This window comes from Puma concolor, chromosome A2 (genome assembly GCF_028749965.1).
Source record: "Puma concolor isolate L17-30 chromosome A2, mPumCon1.1.hap2, whole genome shotgun sequence".
In the NCBI taxonomy this organism is placed as follows: Eukaryota; Metazoa; Chordata; class Mammalia; order Carnivora; family Felidae; genus Puma; species Puma concolor.
This window is the reverse complement of record NC_141668.1, coordinates 108,687,633-108,708,281: the sequence shown is the minus strand read 5'-3', so window position 1 is coordinate 108,708,281 and position 20,649 is coordinate 108,687,633. Positions and strand designations below refer to the sequence as shown.

General features: G+C 55.7%; 1 protein-coding gene across 1 annotated transcript in view; it reads left to right on the top strand.

The window, feature by feature from the left end:
- The window catches only part of ADCY1 (adenylate cyclase 1), a 113,993-nt gene that overhangs the window by 13,984 nt on the left and 79,360 nt on the right, over positions 1–20,649 (top strand). The window contains exons 2-3 of the mRNA XM_086697148.1: positions 1,325–1,474; positions 19,682–19,800. Of these exons, the coding sequence (XP_086553274.1) occupies positions 1,325–1,474; positions 19,682–19,800 (269 nt within the window). The remainder of the gene's footprint in view (positions 1–1,324; positions 1,475–19,681; positions 19,801–20,649) is intronic.

Sequence of the window (20,649 nt, the reverse complement as noted above, 5' to 3'; positions counted from 1 at the left end):
CCAGTCTGTCCCTGCGTGGCCTGTGTGGTCTCTGCTCTGCACCCCAGCCCCCTGCCCCAGCTCCGGCCCCATCCAGTGCTGCGGGCTCTCCATGCACATGGCTCTCAGTCTGCCCTCCCGCTCGTCCCTGGCGGGGCTGTCTGACCAGAGACTGCTGCTAGCCTGCCTCTGTGTTTCTTTTGTCCCGTACAGTTGTGTGTGGGTCACAGTGCTGGGTGGGGGGCATTTCTGGTTGGTGCAGGAGTAGCAGTGACCCTCAGAACCTGAGGGAAATGCCCACGTCGAATCAGACACAGAAACCCAACCTCTCTGCAGAGACTGAGGACAACGGCTTTGTGTGATGCTCAGACACACCGCAGCCCCTGGGGAGGTGGGTGGCTGTCTTCTCTGTCTCTGTGAACAGCCTGGGGGCCCCGTGCCCTGTGCCCAAGAGAGGTGGGACAGACCAGCAGAGGAGGCTGAGTGGGGAAGTGTGGTCCGGTCCTCCCCGGGTCTGCCACGACCTGTGGTGTGACCATCATGGGCTCCCTGGTGGTCTGTACTGGCCTTGAATTAAGGCTGCTGAAAGCAGGACGTCCCTCAGGGCCTCCTTCCTGGTCCAGCAGGTGCGAGCCTCCGAGTGTGGGCCTTGGCCGGCACCCCAGACGGGTCCTTCTCGCCAGCCCCTTCCTTATTCCCGTCCCCGGAAGGCAGCGAGAGCCGATCACAGGACTCTGGATGCTTAGTCACCTTGGGTGACGCTTTGTGCTTATGGTGCTGTGGTCCTTTCTTCCTAGTGTTTTTGATCTACTCTCCGCTGTTTGGTCATGGAGTGGCTGCTCTCTCCTCGCGCTCATATTTCCTCGGATGGTGACCTGGGGTGACTGTTACGCCCAGCACAGCTCCGCCCAGTGGCTTGGACGCCGTCTCCTCCCCGGGCCTCACGGGGAGGCCTGTGTGTCTGTGTCCTGGTCTCCTCTTCTTATGAGGACACCAGTCACACGGGCTTCCGGCCCTCCTTGGTGACCTCATTTTCACGTAATTACCTCCTAGAACATCTCATGTCCAAACGCAGTCCCGCTCTGAGGTCCTGGGGGGCAGGGCTTCCACGTGAATTTGGGGGACGCGCCTGGCATACCGTTCTGCCCCATGACGAGCCCAGGAGGAGGGATGTGCCCGCCTTGACGGCTCGTAGTCATGTGACGCCCACTTCGTGCCGTGGGTCAGGCCGGCCCCGCAGCACCCTAGAAGGTGAGGTCGTCTTGCAGGCTGCTGTCGGAGGCGTTGAGCCTCCGTCGAGCTAGCGCCCCACGCGCCTGGTGCTCTGTACTGTTCTCTCCTCCAGCTTGGTGCCAACGCCCTGCTCTTCCTCAGCGTGAACATGTATGGGGTGTTTGTGCGCATCCTGGCCGAGCGCTCCCAGCGGAAAGCCTTCCTGCAAGCCCGGAACTGCATCGAAGATCGGCTGAGGCTGGAGGATGAGAACGAGAAGCAGGTCAGTGCGGTGGGGCTTTTGTCTTCAGGGATACAGCAGGCAGGGGGCGGGGGACACGGAGAGGGGACCTGGAGCGGGACACGGGGTGGGGGACATGGGCGGAGGACCCAGAGCAGGACACGGGGTGGGGGACATGGGGTGGGGGACCCAGAGTGGGAGCACGGGGTGGGGGGTTTAGGGTGTAGAGAATGGAGCATGGGGTGAGAGACCTGGGGCAGGGAGCCAGGGTGGGGAAGAGGCATGGAGATGGGAGCACGGGGCCAGGAGTGGGGCATGGAGTGGGGATCGTAGGGCAGGGTGAGGGAGCACAGAGTGGAGAGCATGGGGTGTGGGGAGGAGGCACGGAGTGGGGAGATTGGGGTGAGAGGACTGGGCAGGGGGGACAGAGCTGGGCACATGAATGGGGCAAGGTGAGGGGGCACAGAGTGGGGAGTGCGGGCCTGGGGTGTGGGGCAGGGAGCACGGGACCGTAGGGTGGGAGTGGTTAGGGACTTCAGGCCCAGGTGGCCCTCGGCGAGTCAGAGGAGACAGGGCAGCTGCAGTGGGGGCTCCTAGACGTGGAGGTGCAGGTCTGCCACCCTGTGTGGTCCCCAACCTCGGTTTCCATCAGCGAGACAAGGTGTGCCCAGGTGATGCCACAGGGCTGGGGAGTCAGGGAGGGCTGTGGAGCCGAGTGTGGGTGTGTCACCCTGGAGGGGGCTGAGATGCTAAAAGTACAGATGGGGGTGTTGTGTTTGCTGGGGGCGGGTGTTGGGGTGGCATTCAGCTGTAGTCAACTTCCCGGAGCAGGGTGGAGGGAGACGAGGCAGGGCCTGGCCGGTGGGTGCAGGGATGGTGGGCCCTGACCTGCCGGCCAGCGTGACCCACGGAGAGGCAGAGCCTCCAGGGCCCTGAGAGTGCCGTGCCTGTGGCCCCGCGCTAGCGGTTCGGCCGTGAGCCTGGGGGGCACCCTGTCCGGCTCCTGCCACAGCCTGGGGGGCAGTGAGGCCACCCACCCCAGTCTAAGGGGTGAGCTGGACTGGTCCCCACCACCTGGAGCCACTGTCAGCCGCATGTCTCTGGGCTGGTCCCTCTCGGCGGTGTCTCCTGGTCTGCTGCTGTCCTGGGGCCCACGGGGTGGTCTGGGAGCCTCAGGCGAGGCCCTCACCAGGGAGACCCCGGACCGTCTCACCAGAGTGTCGGGGGCTCAGCCTCATTGTCATGGGCGTGGCCGGTGACTTGCCTGGTACACGAGAGCCCACTGTCTTGCAGATGGAAGGCATGGAGTCCTGGCTGCGCATTTAAAACCTGCACACGTGTGTTTACTTATAGATACGTAACGCTACCTAGTGTTTACAGTGAAGGTAGGGTGTGGTTTAGAAGTAGACGATGTACGTATGTCTAGATGTGTGTGTGCGTCTGTGGATGGACTTGTCTGTTGGAGATAAGTAGCTGTGCGTATGTGCACATGTGTGTGTGTCACCTGCGTGGACACATATGCATTTGTCCGTGTGCACGTGGATGTGGATGTGTGGAGCATGGGTCAAGCGTATGTGTGTATATGTGTCTGTGTGTGTACACACGTGTGTGGGTTTGTATTCATGTGGACTGTGTGTGCACGCCTAGGTTTCTGTACACGCATGTGCATGTGTGTATTGTGGGGACATGTGTACATGTGCATGCATCTGTGTGGGTGTGTGCATGTGTGTATGTGTGCATATAAATGTGCACACACGTGTTTTTGTGTATAAGTGTGTACGTGTGTGTATGTGCAAACACGTGGATGTGTATGAGTGTGTGCACACACGTGTATATTTGTGTCTATTTGTGTCTGCACGTGTGCATACACGTGTATATGTGGATGTGAGTATAATTGTGTATGTTTGTGTATAACTGTACACGCGTGTATGCGTGTACATATGCAGATATGAGTATAAGTGTGCATGTGTGTATGCACATGCATGTGTGTGTGCGTGTGTTTGTGTATGCACATGGGTGTGTGCATGGAAGTGTGCATGTGCGTGCAGGGCTGTGAGTGTCTAAGTGTGTGTGTACACATGCACGCACGCACGCACACATGTGTGTATGATTGTGTGTCCTTGGGGGCTGTGCCCTGAGCATTTCTCCAGGCGGGCGTTGCCCCCACCCGCAGACGGTCTCTTGACCACTTCCAAGACGCTTGAGCACAGTGTTGTCGCCCCCACGGGGTCCCGGAGTGGCCCCTTCCAGGCCCCTGATGTCCTGGAAAAAGTGGCGTTTCGGGTTGTTCTGTGTGTTTCTAACCTTTGCTTTTCCTCCTGTTTTCTCTCTGTTCTCTGATATCTCCCTCTGCTTGCTCTGTGTTTGTCTATTTTCATTTCTTCCCGTCCATTTGCTGCCTTTCCCGGAGACCACCTGAGGGTCTCCTAATGCCGGTGCACCCCCGGAGGTCAGGGGGGCCGTGTGTGTTGTGGTAGCGGTGGCCTCGGTGTGGGCTGCGTGTGCAGAGACTCCCAGGCGCATGCTCCCCCGACGCCCGCGGCCCCAGCCCCGGGAGTCAGCGGTCACACGCACTCCTGATGCCACGCGGCGGCTGTGCGGGTGCTCAGGCAGGTCCAAAGTGGCCGTGCCAGCAAGGGCGCGTGTTCTCATCCCATGGAGGAGGGAGCCCAGCGGAGGCTCAGGGCTGACGTTCATTCGGCAGGGAATCTGCAGAATGGTGAACGTCACCCAGTCCCGCCAGCCCAGCGAGTGCTCTGTACTCTCCGGGTCTGGTCTTTGTGCGTGTTCTTTCCCCACGTCGTTGTCATTCTGGTGTCTGTATGATTTTATTTTCTGCATCTTCCCGTGGAGGGTTCTGGCACTGCCTTCAGGCAGCCGCCCCTTCTGCCCTACGTGTGCATGTGCATGTGTGTGACTGTCCGTTCCCAGCATAGTGAGACACTGTTTGTTGCTGTTGTTGTTTTAAAATTTTTAATGTTTATTTATTTTTGAGAGAGAGACAGAGAGACTGACAGACAGAGATAGAGTGTGAGCAGGGGAGGGGCAGAGAGAGAGGGAGACACAGCATCCGAAGCAGGCTCCAGGCTCTGAGCCATCAGCGCAGAGCCCGATGCGGGGCTTGAACTCACGGATCACGAGATCATGACCTGAGCCGAAGTTGGATGCTCAACGGACTGAGCCCCCAGGCGCCCCTAATACTGTTTTAAAAATGTCATTCCCCATGAGCGTCTTTGTTCACAGAGACTTGGTTCCTTCAGTTACATTGTTGGGAGGGCAGATATGACCAAGTTTTTCTCCCTGGGTCTGGAGCTGTTGTGCAAATACTGTTGTGCTCTATTTTATCTTTGTAAGTTACACCCAACGGCACTTAGCTCTGGGATGCAGTGGCTTTCTGAGCAGGCCCTGGCGACCCGCCAGAAATGCAGATTCCCAGGCTGGAGGTCCCTGGGTGGGAGGCTTTGGCCCCGGATTCTGGTGCGCGTCCCCGGTGTTGAGTCTGGTCCTTCACACCCCACTGTCTGTTAGGACATGGTGCCTCCTGGCCGCTCACTGATGTGGATGCCACTTTCCTGCGTGTGCCGTTTGGATTTCTCTGTGGTGTGTGTCCCTGTGTGTGTGGACCAGCCGCTCACTGTGGAGAGGCTGACTTTCCTTCGGGAGGGGCCGTGTGTCCCCAGGCATGTTCCCCTTGCCTCACACTTCTTTGTGTAAAAATTCAGTCGTTCCTATTTTCAGACGCATCGGTCATTTCCCTTGGTGGTTTCGTCTGGTGCTTTCGGAACAGGAGGGTGAGAGAGGATGGGTTGTTTCCATGCATCCCTGGCCGTCCCAAGAGTGGGCGAGCCGGACTGTGACTGGCCATGCCTTTCCTGATGGAGCCCGTGGATCGGGTCTGTCACCCGGCAGCGGCTCCCTAGGTGGCCTTGTGACCTGTACTCAGGGTCATGGCCTTCCTCTGGCTGGCCTGGCTGGTTTTAGCTCACGAAGCCCTGTCTGTGGGACAGCAGAGGGGGAGTGCCTCTCAGCGGCTCTCACATATCTGCAGGCACTTGGGGCATCACCACTGCCCAGGGATCCCCACCTGGCAGGCCCAGGACAGCCAAGAGGTGGCCTGAAGTCCCATAGTTACAGGTGAGGGATGCCCCGACCATGTGGCCTGGGTGTGGTTTGTCTGTGTTTTCATGTTGCAACTTAATTAGTCCAACTTAATAGCAGCTTCTAGGGTGTTCTCTAGACCCTGAGCCAGTAAGACGGTGCCCTGGGTGATGTGGGAGGATGGGATATTGGCAGATGCATCCTGGTTGTGGGAGGGGATGCCGGGGACACACCCTGATTCTGGAAAGGGGGTCCCAGAGTTCTGGGCGGGGCCGCTGGGGCGTCTGGCTCTGGAACAGCCACTGGTGCAGCCTGCCTGCTGGCTTCTGCAAGAGGTAAGGTTGCTGGCGGGGGGCAGGAATGGGGTCCTGGGTGGGGCGAACGGGGACGAGCAGAGGCAGAGAAACCCAGTGCGCGTGGTGGTCGAGGGGACTCGCTTATTTGTTGTGGCCTCAGCTGGGAGGCCACGGGAGAAGAGGGAGGGAGCCGAGGAAGGTGTGTGACCGAGTGCGGGACTCTGACAGTGCCTGCAGGCAGGAGACGTGGTCAGACGCACGTTTGGGGTGAAGGCAGAGGGGAGAACTGGGGGTGGGGGCAGGGCACGAGTGTGTACCCAGGAGTCCCTGGGCTGGAGGCTTCTTGACAGGAGAGGGCAGGGCCCAGAGCAGGCCTTTCACCTCCTGGGGCTGTGCCTGCAGGATGGGCCTGGCTTGTGTGACCACCTGGCCTGTGGGCTTGCAGGAGGGAAAGGGAGGGGAGGGGAGGGGAGAGTGAGGGCCCTGCTCTGAAATGCAAACACCCTGCCTTAGAACCTGTGTCTGTCCAGCAGCCGGGCTGTGTTGCTCTGGGCAGGACCCTGTTGGCTGCACCGCTTTGCTCCGGAGTCAGGGGCTGGCGGGCCCTGTCCGCTGTTTGCAGATCCGACACCATGTAGATCAGTTCCTCTTCGGTGCAGGTGGTGGGGTGTCCGGTGCCTGGAACCCCCCCCCCCCGGGAAGGGGGTGCTCATCCCTCCCCTCCCCTTGTGGCTTAGAACTGACAGCTTCCGTGTGTGGAGGTAAATCTAGAGGAAAGTACAACCACGTGGCTGCAAACCCTGAGTTGTTAACCTGGCGTTCTGCTCCTGCCCCAGCGTCTCGAAGCTGGGACTGTTGGAACAGTTCTGTAGCCCTTCCCGGGGCAGCCCCTGGAGATACAGGGTGTGGGAGAGGGTGGGCGGCAGCCGTCTGCTGCATGGACGCTTACACGACTTCTAGAAGGCTCTCTGCCATACTTGGAAACAGCTACGTGTGTTGTCCGTGTCTCCAAGGAGGACTGCTTTGGGAAGGACTTGGGGGTGCGGAGACCTCCCCCCCTTCCCACCAGATCAGCTCCTGCGCAGGGTCGTGGCCGAGTCCCAGGAGGCGGTGATCCACTGAGCTCACTGAGGGCAGTGGAGGCCGACATCCAGGACCCAGGACCTCCCCCGCCCCCCCCCCACCGAAACCAGCCACGTTCCCCATTTCCAGCCCCATGTGTCCCGAGCCATGGCTCAGCAGAAGGTTTGGGTGCACAGATCCCCAAGTTCAAAGACTGAAAGGATGCATTGGGTCTTTTTTTTTTTTTTAATTTTTTTTTTTTCAACGTTTATTTATTTTTGGGACAGAGAGAGACAGAGCATGAACGGGGGGAGGGGCAGAGAGAGAGGGAGACACAGAATCGGAAACAGGCTCCAGGCTCTGAGCCATCAGCCCAGAGCCTGATGCGGGGCTCGAACTCACGGACCGCGAGATCGTGACCTGGCTGAAGTCGGACGCTTAACCGACTGCGCCACCCAGGCGCCCCGTGCATTGGGTCTTTTAACAAGGGTCTTCTGCCTTCAGAAAAAAACTTCCAAAGTTGGGTCTTTGAACTAGGAAAGCCGAGGAACACGAAGAAGGGCCTCGGGGACAGTTAAGCGGCTGCAGACGAAGCCGGGTTAAAAATAGATGCGAGGGACATACTCAGGGTGAGTAGACACCAGGATATCTGAAAACCTGGACGAAACGCACAAGTTCCCAGAAGGGCCTCTGCTATGGAAACTGATTCGAGAAGGAAAACAAGGATTTGGGAAGCCCATGGCCACTAAAATGTGTTGATGTGGCATCAAAAGTAAGACGTCAGGCTGCCAGCCCCATGTGAGAGCCGAACGGGCGTGCGGAGGTGTGGAGAAGGCACCATTCCAGCCCCGATTGTCCCCAGTCAGCACGGGACAGTCCTCCTGAGTCTCAACACACAGGGCACATGCACATGCGGGGGCGGCCCTGGTTCCCAGCACCGTGTTCACGGGTGTGGCTGCCTGGATGCCTTTTGTCTCCTGGAGCCCAGTGGGGAGTGGGTTTCGTCTGGACCCCTTGGCACGTCAGTGTGCAGTGTGTGGGGTCGAGGCTGGCCAGGGGCCAACACTGCCCTGTGTGTTGTCCCCATGACTGCTGGGACACCGGGGAAGCAGAGCCTGGGCCACAGCGCTCCTCCCTGACTCCACACAGCGCTCCTCCCTGGACCCCCCATAGCAGAGCCCAGGCCATGGTGCTCCTCCCTGACCGCACCCCCACCCCCGCTGCCCCGCAGCAGAGCCCAGGCCACAGTGCTCCTCCCTGGGCCCCCCAGCAGAATCCAGTCGGGCCCCCCAGCAGAGCCCGGGCCACGGCGCTCCTCCCTTGGACCCCCTAGCAGAGCTCGGGCCATGGCACTCCACCCCAGGTCCTCCAACACCCTTGGCTCAGGCCGGCCGCACCAGACCTTCTGACTTGGGCAATGCTGCAGGGGCAGCAAAGGACACCCCCATTCCCCCTGCCGGCAGCCAGCTCTGGAAAGCAGACCTGCTCAGCATTCCTTCCTGCCTTGTGTGTGGGTACCTCGTGGTGGGTGGTCCCACGGGAACAGGGGGCCTCCTTCCTTTCGGCTGGATGCCTCTTTCCACCTAAAGTGAGGCAGGCGCATCCCGCTGAGTTCTCAAAGCCCCTCATGTGGCCTTTCCTCGGTGCACGTGCACAGAGAGCAATGCGGCTGTCTCTTCTTTTTTTTTTTTTTTTTTTAAATTTTTTTTTTTCAACGTTTTTATTTATTTTTGGGACAGAGAGAGACAGAGCATGAACGGGGGAGGGGCAGAGAGAGAGGGAGACACAGAATCAGAAACAGGCTCCAGGCTCTGAGCCATCAGCCCAGAGCCCGACGCGGGGCTCGAACTCACGGACCGCGAGATCGTGACCTGGCTGAAGTCGGACGCTTAACCGACTGCGCCACCCAGGCGCCCCGCGGCTGTCTCTTCTTATCGGGACAGTTGTCCTGTGAGATTAGGACCCCACCCTTAGACCTCATTAAGCCTCCTCAAAGCCCCTTCCCCAAATACAGTCATGTGGGGGTTAGGACTTTGACACACGGGTGTTGAGGGGACACCCTTCAGACCATGGCATCTGCTGCGTCCGTGTGGAAGTCAGGTGTGTGATTTGACAGTGGGGAGAAGCAGGCTGGGCAGCCCTCCTGGTCTCCTCCCCTTTCTGCTCTGTGTCCTGTGAGGCAGGAGGCCTGGTGGGCACCAGGACCAGGTTCTGGGCCTCATGAGCGGGTCGCTGACCGTCCCTGGGCTGCTCATCTGCCAGCTCAGGTGGCCCTGGTTACTGGCCTGATTAGGATACATTTATGGTAAAAGCGGGTTCTCCGGGTGGGTCTAACTTCCTCACCCGAGTCCTTTGGAAGATGGGTGTTTCCTCTGGCTGGGGCGAGGGGACCTCCGAGGGGCTCTGGGCAGGGGGAGCTCTGGGGGGCCTCGAAATGGGGCCGCGTCCAGGAACCGGTGGCCGCGGTGCCGAGAGCAGACCCAGCCCACAGCCAGCGGGGAAACACGCTCCTCTGACCAGCAGGCCAACCTGGTGGATTCGGGTACAGCCTGAGTGAGCTTGGGGGGCTCTGCCTCCGAACCCCGGATGGTGCCGTCTGCAGCTGCCTGCCCTGAGCATGGGGGACCACGCAGAGCGGGCCACTCGATGTTGACCATGGTCCCAAGGGAGAAGATGCCTGGGTTTTAGTTGCTGCGTCTGTGGGAATCACTGGGGAGGGGCTGAGCTTCCTGCCCCACAGAAGTGTCCCCTCCCCCAGTGTCCTCTGAGGCCACTTGGGGGTCTGTGGGGGTCAGCATGGGCCTGGCCCCCCTCCCTCTGCAGCACACGCTTGATTTCTGCTGGTGCAGCCTCAGAGAGAGGCCCAGCCGGAGGCCCCGGTGCTCAGCCGCGTCCAGCCAGGCCCTGCACATGTGTGGACAGGCCCTGGGCTGCTGAGCAGCGGAGGTGGGAGGTTCCTCTCCTCTGTGTGTCCTGGGCCTGATGGGGGACGTCGGTCAGTCTCTGACTGCCTGTCATGCACGACCCCTTCACTCCCCACGCAGCCCCTCGCGTATCGGCTTGGCCGGAAGCAGACGCTGGACGCATCTGTCTGTGATCTCTTCCCTGTCACGGGGACATGGGGTCGCTACAACCCAGCCGGCATGCGAGCATTTCCCACCAACAGGTCAGCTGACCTAGGGCATCCCACGTTGTGAATTGAACTTATGGGTTCATGAGTAAGTTCTAGAGCTGAGGCAGTTATGGATTTCCTGTGTGGGATGGTCATCCATGGCCCCGCGCATCTGAATGTCTGGCCCACACCAGGCTCTGGAGACACCGGGACAGTGGGAGCCTGGTGCACTGTGCATGGGACACAGCTCCAGCCAGTCCTGTGGGGTGGGCCGTGTGGAGGAGTGGGGGGTCCACGGGGCGGGCAGCATGGAGAAGGGGCAACACATCATGAAATATTTGTCTGGGACTTTGAAGGATGTGTAGGAGTTTTCCGGTAGACTTGGAGAAGTGGGAGCAGTAGATGGGCATTTGGGCAGCAGAGAGAGGGGTCACAGGTGTTTACGAGGTAGGGCAGGCAGGATGTGAGCTGCAGCTTTGTGTCCGTTGGCTTGGGGGTGGGGGTCGGGGTGGGGTGGGAGGGCTGCCCAACTGGGTGGTGAAGCTCTGAGGTCTGAGGCTGTCACAGCTGGAGAGTGTGGGGACGGGGTGACAGGCCTCTGGAGGTCACCCTGTAGCTCCCAGGTGGCCTCCCCCCTGCCACCCCCTACAGCCCAGCCGGGAAGCCTGTCTCTTGAGACCCCGCCCCGAGATCAGCCTCCTGGCCCTGGGCCCTGAGCACAGAGGCCTCTGCTCCAAGGGCCCTGCTGTTCCCCAAATTGTGTTAAGTTGTGATCCCAAAGTAACGTATGGCTGTTTATAGAGCGCGTATTTGGTTTGTCATCATACCAAGGAAAATGGGCATTTTTGATTTCCCACCGCGTGAGGAAATGTGTCAACAGGAAACAGCCCCATTTAAGTGATCTGGGATGACCTCTTAAAGACGTCCGGCCAGTTCCCTGCGCCCTTCAGAAGAACTATAGTCATTAATTCACTTTTAATTAAAAAAAAAAAAAAAGCCCTACTGATCTATAGCCTATGTACCATCAATTCAGTTTCCAGTTCGAAACAACAAAACGGCTTTCCCGTAGAGTAACCATCGCGACCATCTAATTTTAGAATCTTTTCATCACCCGGAAAGAAACTCGTGCCCCTTGGCTGTGAGTCCCCGCCCCCCTCCCAGACCTAGACACCCCCTGGTCTGTGTCCCGTCTCCGTGGTCTGCCTGTTCCGGATGCTTCTGGCAGATGGGGTCATACGGTGTGTGGCCTGTGGCACCTGGCTGCCCGCCCCGAGTGTCGGGTCGTCGAGGCGCGTCCGCATTGCAGTGTGTCAGAGCCGCTCGGTTCCTCGTGGCTGAGTGGGTACCTGCCATGGGGAGGGTCTGCATCCTGTGGTCTGTCGGTTGGTGGGCGTCCTGGTTGTCCCCGTTACAGACTGTGCTGCTGAGAACGCTCCCGCGGGAGTGTTGGGAGATGGAAGTCATTTCTCTGGGCTGGATGGCCGGGGTACAATCGTGGGCTCACGAGTGTTGAGCTTGGAGGACCGGCCAGGCTTCCCGGCGGGGCGTTGCCATCTTCCCACCGGCCATGCACCAGGGTTCTCTCCATGCCCGGCTTCTGTGTTTTCTCTTGACTGAGCTTTTTAGTTTGAGCTGATTATAGATTCACGTGTAGTTGTGAGAAACCACATGGGCATCTTGGGTAGCCACCATGTTTTCCCACGGCAGGAGGCCGAGCCGGAGCAGCCCAGACACAGAACGTCCCGGTGCCATGTGGACCCCCACCTCTCCTCCCCACATCCAGTCTCATGCTGGCAAACACCAATCTGTTGTCCGTTTCTGTAAATGTGTCATTGCAGGAGTGACTGTATGTGGAATCATACACGTGTAGACTTTCGGGACTGGAGGTTGTTGCTGTATCAGCAGCTCACCCCCTGTATTGCCAGTGGTGTTCCATGGTGTGGATGGACTTCTCAGCTGCTGGAGGACAAATTGATGGTTTCCAGTTTGGGGCTGTCATGGGAAGAGTTGTTGGAATTCCTACAGTTCCTTGTGTGAACGTAAGTCTCCGTTGCTGTGGTGTGAACGTCCAGGAGTACCGTTGCTGGGCCGTGTGGCATGTTCACTGAGAAATTGTGAAGCTGCTTTCCAGAGCGCTTGGATCGCTTTTTACTCCCAAGCAAAGCATGAGGGATCCCGTTTCTCTGCGCTCTCGCCGGCAGGTGCTGGTGTCACTGTTTTCTGTTGTAACACTTCTGATAGGTGTGTACTGATGTATCATGGTGACTGTAATTTGCATTTCCCTCGTGGCTGTGATGTTGAACATCTCTTCAGGTGGTTATTTGCCACCTCCGTGTCCTCTTTGGGGAAATTTCTGTTGATGTCTCTGCCTGTTTTCTTATTGGATCTATTGATCTATATCGATCTATCTATCTATCGTCTATGTATTACTATCTATCTAACTGGAACTATCATCTATCTATGTAATCTATCTATCTATCATCTATCTGTCTAAGGGAATCAGTCTATTTATCTATCTATCTATCTTTCTATCATCTATCATATCAAGCTATCATCACATCTATCATCTATCATCTATCTGTCATATCAATTTATCATATTTATCTTTCATCTATTATTTATCATATCCGTCTGTCATATTTACCTATCACATCTGTCATCCATCTGTCATCTATCTATCATCATAATCATCATTATCATCCAACTTTTATTCTTAAGCCGTGAGAGTTCTTTATATATTATAGAATATATAATATTCTTTGGCAGGTATGTGGTTTGCAAACATTTCCTCCCAGTATGTAGCTTGTCTTTTAGTCCCTCTTAACAAATCTTTTGCAGAGCAAATGCTTCTGATTCTGATGAAGTTGGGTTTGTGAACTGACTCTTTTATGCATTGTGCTTTTGGTGTCCAGTCCTAGAACTCTTTGTCTGGCCCTAGATCCCAAGGATTTCTCTTAAGTTTTTTCCTAAAAGTTTGAAAGTTTATATATGTTTTTACATAGAACTGTGTGATCTATTTTGAGTTAATATTTGTATAATGTGTGAGTTTTAGGTCAAGGTTCATTTTTTTTTTTTTTTTGCCTGTGGGTGTCTATTGTCCATCAGTTGAAAATGCTATACGTCTTCTATTGCCATTTTCCCCAGTTTTATTGAGATATAATCAACATAATGTATAAGTTTAAAGCATACAACATACATGATATACGTATAGGTTGTGAGATGATGACCACAGTAAGTTTAGTTAACATCCTTCACCTACCATAGTTACAGGTTTCTTTTTTCTTGTGATGGGAATTTAAGACCTACTCTCATCAGCTTCCAAGTGTACAATATGGTTAACTACAGCCATCATTCTGTGTATCACATCCCCAGAACTTACTTATTTTATAACTGGAAGCTTGTACTTTTTGACCACCCTGCTCCCTGTGCCCATTTTGCCTGCCCCCCCCCCCCCCCACTCTGGCAACCACCCAGTCTGTTCTTTGCATCTCTGAGCTCAGTTTTTAAAGATTCCACATGTAAGTGAGACTCTACAGTGTTTCTGTTTCTCTGACTTACTTCACTTAGCATAATACCCCTTAGGTCCATTCATGTTGTCACAAATGGCAGGATTTCCTTCTTCTTATGGTGGGATAATGTTCCATCATATACGGGTACCATATTTTCTTTATGCATTCATCCATCGATGGACACTGAGGTTGTTTCCACGTCTTGGCTGTTGTAAATAATGCTGGATTGTATGGTAGTTCTGTAGACCTCCTCCACTGAACTGCTTTTCTGTGGTTGTCAAAAATCAGTTGTGTGTATTTGTGGGAGTCTATTTCTTGGGTCTGTGTTGTGTCCCATTGCTCTATGTGTTTATCCTTCCACACGGTCTTGGTTAATGTGGCTGTATAATAAATCTCGACATCAAGTAGAGTGATTCCTCCCACTTTGCTGTTCTTTTTAGGAAGGATTTTAGTTGTTATTGTTTCTTAGCTTTTCTATATAAGTTTTAGAATAATCTGCCCTGTAGCTACTAAAATCTTTACAGGGATTTTGATAGGATCCGTGTTAAGTGGAGAATTGACATCTTTACTGTATTGAGTCTCCCAGTCCATGAACATGGTATGTCTCCCCATTTATTTGGATCTTCTTTAAGTTCTTTAAACCAGTGTTTTGTGGTTCTCAGCATGCAAGTCCTGTACATGTTTTGATATGTTTACCCCTATCAATTCCATTTTTTTGAGTGATTGCAAGTAAGATTGTAATTCTTTTTAAGGTTTATTTATTTTGAGAGAGAGCATGTGCATACAAGCAGGGGAGGGGGAGAGAGAGAGGAAGAGAGAGAAGCCCAAGCAGGCTCTGTGCTGTCAGCATGGAGCCTGATGTGGGGCTTGATCCTATGAACTGTGAGATCCTGACCTGAGCTGAAATCGCGAGTCTAATGCTTAACTGACTGAGCCACCCAGGCTCCCTGAGATTGTATTTTTTATATCAATGTCCACGTGGTCATTCTTAGTATGTAGAAATACAACTGCTTTTTGTATGTTGATATTGTATCCTGCAACTATCTACTTTGCTTGTTCATCATTCTTTGCTTGTTCTACCAAGTTTTTCTGGGGAGAGGGTATTGTTTTGTTTGTTATTATTTTTGTTCTTTTGATGTTTTACTTTGGTATGGTTTTGCAGAGTCCTTCATATTTCTTATATGGACCATCAGGTTATCTGCAAATATTTGTAGTATTATTTCTTCTTTCCAATATGTATGCCTTTTATTTCCTTTTTACCTTGTTTCATGCACTGTACTTTCTAGTGCTATGTGTTGAATAAAAGTGGGAAAAGCAGACATCCTTGGCTTGCTCCTGGTAAAAGCGTTTAGGGTTTCACCATTAAGTGTGATACTTGCTGTAGGCTTTTTCTGGTGGTTCTTTATCAAGATGAGGAAGTTACCCTCTCTTCCTATTTTTCTGAGTGTTTGTTTCATCAGGAATTGACGTTGAATTTCGTCAAATTCTTTTTCTGAATAAATTGCGATGCGATTAAAACGTTTTTTAAATTTGAGTATAGATTATAATTGCAGTGTAACTACAGTGTGCAACATATGTACAATGTTACATTAATTTCTGGTATAGAACATAGTGATCTGACACGTGTATGGTTATGCTATGCTCGCCACAAGTGTAGATATGTGACTTTTATTCTATGTATGTTGATATGGTGTATAACATTGATTGATATTTCAATATTGGACTGGTGATGGTGTGTCTCCTGATGAAATTTGGGTCAGTTGTTGGTATGTATTGCTGACACGCTAATATTGTGTTAAGGGTTTTTACTTCCATGTTCTTTAGGGACATTAGTCTGTAGTTTTCTTTTAGTCTTGGTCCGGTTTTGGTGTCAGATAATATTAACTTTCTATAATGAATTGGGATGTGTTTCCTCAGTATAAGGTGATATCTCACTATGGTTTTAATTTGTATTTCCCTGATGATTAATGATGGGCATCTTTTTATGCACCTGTTGGCCATCTATGTGTCTTTTTGGAGAAATGTATAATCAGATTCTCTGCTCATTAAAAAATTTTTTTTTTAACATTTATTTATTTTTGAGACAGAGACAGACAGAGCGTGAGCATGGGAGGGGCAGAGGGAGAGAGGGAGACACAGAATCCGAAGCCGGCTCCAGGCTCTGAGCTGTCAGCACAGAGTCTGATGCGGGACTTGAACCCACAAACTGTGAGATCATGACCTGAGCCGAGGTCAGATGCTTAACCGGCTGAGCCACTCAAATGCCCCTAAAATTTCCATTTGATTCTCTTCTGCATCTTCTATTTCTTTGCTGGAGGTTTTTTGTTTTTGTTTTTTCATTTTTTCAAGTGTGTTTGTGGTTATTTGTTAAATTATTCTTACAATAGCTGTTTTCAAATGTTGTTAGTTATTCTAACTATTCTGTTAATCTTGGTGCTGTTGTCTGTGGGTTGTTTTCATTCATTTGTTGAGAATGTTCTGGTTCTTGATCAGAACCTGGATTCCGGGGTATTATGTGTGAGAGTCTGGGTCTTTGTTTGGCCCTTGTGTTTTGGCTGGGTTTCTGTGATGTGGCTTGCCAGGGAGGGGCTGCCACCTTGATACTTCAGGAGGGGCTGCATGACGGGCCTCTGTTGGGACTCGTGAGCTCTCGGTCTCCCCTGACTCCAAGCAGCAGGGTGTGCGTGCTCCCAGCCAGAAGGGCCAGGTTCCTGGTACCCTTGTGTGGTTGGTGCCCCCGTCACAGCCGGCGGAGAGTGGAGGTGTGTGCAAGTTTTGGCGGTCTGCCTGGAGTAGGGTGATTGCTGTCTATGGTTTTCTTCTCGTGTAGCCGCCCCCATCCTGGTCCTTTAGCCGGAGAGAGCTGGGTTTTGGGGAGCATGCTGTGATGCCTGCTGGGGGCATTTCTGGGCCACCCCGGCTCCAGCGCTCAGTCTGGGGTATGCGGCAAATGGAGAGACCGAGGCCTTACCTCTGAGCTGCTGCTTGGTCCCCACGTCTGTGCCTCCTTCCCTATGCCTTTCAGAGTCTTCTGATGCCTTTCACGTGTGGTGCCCGGGACTTCAGTGCACGTAGCGGGGGTGGGAGTGGGGAGTCTGGAAAGTACTTGTGTGTCTCCTAGAAGCAGGGTCCTCACAACTGTTACGTACATATCGAATGTTTTTAAAGAAGCATACGCGTATTTTAAGTCACATTTTGATAGCCGAGATAAGTGTACCAAAGTTTGTAGGAGTCTGGGATACTTTGTATGATCCGTATTCATAAATTTGTCCCTTTGATTTCTGGCCTCATATTTTATTTTGCTGCTTAGGACGTATCAGTGTTGTCTGCTTCTGAAGCCGTGTTGTTGCTGCTTGGGGCTTTAGGGCTTGATTTGAGACTGGATGTGAATTTCAGGGAGTATCCGTATGATGTCAGGCAGTGACTTTGTCCCAGGTTTTGCGGTTTTTAACTGGGGATGGGTGCTTGAACTTGCCAGATGACGTTCTGCTCCCTGTGGGAAAGGTTGTGCGCTCTCCCTCTTGGTTATGTGTGTCGGCTCATTAATCTCGTGGGGGAGCTGGGCTGATGCCTGCCTTTGGTGGGAAATGCATTTCCTGTGACAATGGCTTATGCAAGCGAGAGCATTCCTGTCCCCTCATATGTGGATTGCAGGGAGACCCCTTATGGCTAATGTGGCAGAGCTGACCCATGCAGCCCTTACCACCCAGTCTCCTCTGGTAACTGGTCTGCCATTGCTAATGCGGGGACCTCATCCTCATTAATCAAGATGGCAGGTAGAGATCTAGCCATCATGCCTATATTCCCAGCAACAGACAGGCTGTCTATAAGGAACATTCCAGAAGCTCTCACGTGGCCATTTGGACCCTATCTCACTGGCCACATCTGGCCGCAGTGGGAGGGTGGATGATGTAGTGTGTATTTCAGGTCGTCAGGCCTAGGTATCAGTAAGGGGCTAGACAGTTGTGCTAGGGGTGGAGAAGGGCTCTGGGGACAGTGGGCGGCTCTACCCTGGCATCTCTCCCAACACCCAGCACCTGGCACCACGTCTTTCCTGTCTCTGCCTTTCCGGGTCCTCCTTCCGTCCTGTTGTAGGTGCAGGTGAGGGACCTGAGCACACCCGGAGGTGTGGCAAGTGTGGGGAGTGGGGCCCCGCGGCGCTGCAGCTCTTCTCAGAGCACCTGCTGCCCAGTCCCTGTGACGGGATGGGGTTCGGCTAGGGCTGAACCGACCATCCGAGGGGCAGAGCAGGGATGCTGGGCCACACTGCCGTCCTTTCCAGGGAGCCTCGTGCAGGGCACTTGGGGGTAGTGCCCACTGAGTCCCTGGATGTGGCTTGGCCACCCAGGGGGCCCAGGGGTGTGGGGCCCTGTGACGCCGGGCCTTCCCCGGAGAGAATGCGAGCTGCCCTGTGTTCTTGGTGCCTTCCGTGGGTGGCCTTCCGTGGTGTCTGGCTCCTTGTGCTTCCCCGCCTTGTGCCTCGGGGCATCTCCAGAAGCTTCCGGGTGTGCTCATGTTGCTGCTGCTGCTGCCCTGTGGTGGCCCAAGTGAGCCCCTGCCCGAGCTCCCCCACCTCCCACATGGCCTCACCCCAGTGGCCCCTCAGCTAAGGAAGGGGTCGGCGTCCACCCGGCCAGGCCTCGGGCACATACCCGCTCCCACAGCCCGGGTGGCGGCCTTTTTGTCCCTGGGGCTGTGCTCGCAGGCTCAGCCTGGACATTTCTGTGTCCCCTCCGAGGCCCGTCTCCCCAGGTGACCGAATGTCGAAAGTGGCCACGGGCCTTGGCACTGTTGCAATGTCCCTCGTCTGCATCGGAGTCTGTCCAGTCAGCAGCTGTGTGGGTTGGCCTCAGGGTGGCGCCGGGCCTCGCTCAGGACACAGGGCTCGGGCACAAGCTCCAGGGCCAGGACCGTGACAGGCCTCGTTGACACAGGCTTAGCTCTACGCGGGACCTCCCGGCGCCGGGTCTGGCCTTCCCCCCAGAAGTCTACGTGGAGACACATTACCTGGGGGGACTTTGCAAGGGCCTGCAGTACCTTTTCCTGGACATGTGCCCTGCTCTGTGGAGTCTGGAGCAAGAGGGGTGAAGCCCTACCAGCCCCAGAGGTCTGCTGGGCTCTGTGACTGCTGTCACTGCTGCTTCAATGGTCCTCCTGAGGTGGTCACACGGGACTGTGGCTGCTGCAGTCAGGGACGTGGCCTCACACACTGCAGAGTGGAGTGGATCCAGGGCCCGGTTGGTGGGGGGACCCGGCTGCCTGCTCTGGGCTGGGGGTGGTGCAGGTGCCCGAGGGCTTTGCCAGAGTTCCTGTTGATGGGACAGGCCACGGCCGAGGGGCTGGGGGCCTAGGGGGAGCCGGGCCGCAGGGATGGAACGGGAGGAAGGCTTCTCCCGCCCCCTCTTAGGCCGCGTTTGCCCTAGGAAGCAGGCTGTGCCCCCTAACTCTGCGCGGGATTTAAACTCTGATCTGTCTGCTTTCGGAAGCAGGGTGGGAAGGGGGGTGAGGAGGACAGGGATGGGCCTCGGGTGTGGCGGCTGGTCGGGGGCCAGTGGGGTGAGGTCAGGCAGGGCGGGGAAGACAGGTAGTCTGGATGAGGAAACTGAGGCCCTGGAGTAGCGGGCTCCTCTGGAAAAGCCTAGATGTTTGTTCCATTCTCTGTGGGGAAAGAAACATCTGAGCCCCGTAGAGAAGGGAGAAACCAGAAGGCAAGGCCAGGGCAATGGGCCACGCTGCTTATCTCTGAGAGGTGAGGGGACCATTTTGTCCTGGGAGACGGGCCCTTGCAGCCTGTCTCGAGGCCCCTCTCAGGGCCGTGTCGGGCGGTGGGGTGGGGAGTGAGGCTGGGCCGTCCCACTTGGAGGCAGTGGTGTCCCCCGCCCCCTTGACCCCTGCTCAGTGAAGCCAGGGCACATGGGCGAGTGGGCACGAAGAACGGGTGGGGGGGGCCGGGGGGGAGCCTGTGTTTTCTGGGGGTGATATTGGCGCTTTTCCAGCCCTCTGGGAGCAGTTACTTGTGCAATGACCGTCCAGGCCTGGGCATGACCCTCTGGGACTCAGGGGCCAGGCAGGGTCTGCAGTCCCAGTGCAGGGCTCAGCAAAGACCTTGGTGGGGTGACGGGTCTCGCAGGAGGCCCCTGCTGTATCACGCGGGCCCGTCTCCCCTGTCCAGGAGCGGCTGCTCATGAGCCTTCTGCCCCGGAATGTTGCCATGGAGATGAAGGAGGACTTCCTGAAGCCCCCCGAGAGGATTTTCCACAAGATTTACATCCAGCGGCATGACAACGTGAGGTAGGGCTGGCACTGTCCTGGCAACGGCGGGCTTTGGGGCACTGAGTGAAAGTGGAGGAGGGGGGAAGAGGGGGAGGGGGGAGGAGGGGGAGGGGGGGAGAGGAGGGGGGAGGGGGGAAGATGGAGGAGGGGGGAGAAGGAGGAGGGGGGAGGAGAGGGGAGGGGGAAGAGGGAGGAGGGGGAGGGGAGGTGTAGGAGGAAGGGGAGGAGGGGGGAGAAGGGAGGGAGAGGAAGGAGGAGGGGGGAAAGAGGGAGGAGGGGGAGGGGGGAAGAGAGAGGAGGGGAGGGGGAGGAGGAGGGGAGGGGAGGGGGAAGAGGGGGAGGGGGAGGAGGAGAGGGGAGGGGGAAGAGGGGGAGGGGGAGGAAGGGAGGGAGCAGGAAGGGGGAGGGGGAGGTATAGAAGAAAGGGGAGGGGAAGGAGGAGGAGGGGGAGGGGGGAGAAGGGAGGGGGAGGTGTAGGAGGAGGGGGAATGGGGAGGAGGGAGAGGGGAAGGATGAAGTGGAGGGGGAGGTGTAGGGGGAGGAGGGGGAGGGGAAGGATGAGGTGGAGGGGGAGGAGGGGGAGGGGAAGGATGAGGTGGAGGGGGAGGAGGGGGAGGGGAAGGATGAGGTGGAGGGGGAGGGGAAGGAAGGGGAGGGGAAGGATGAGGGAAGAAGGGGAGGGGGAGGAGGGAGGGAGGGGGAGGAGGGAGGGAGGTGTAGGGGGAGGGGAAAGAGGAGGAGGGGGGGAGAAGGGAGGGGGAGGTGTAGGAGGAGGGGGAAGGGGGCGGAGAGAGAGGGGAAGGATGAAGTGTAGGGGGAGGGAGAGGAGGGGGAGGTGAAGGATGAGGTGGAGGGGGAGGGGGGAGG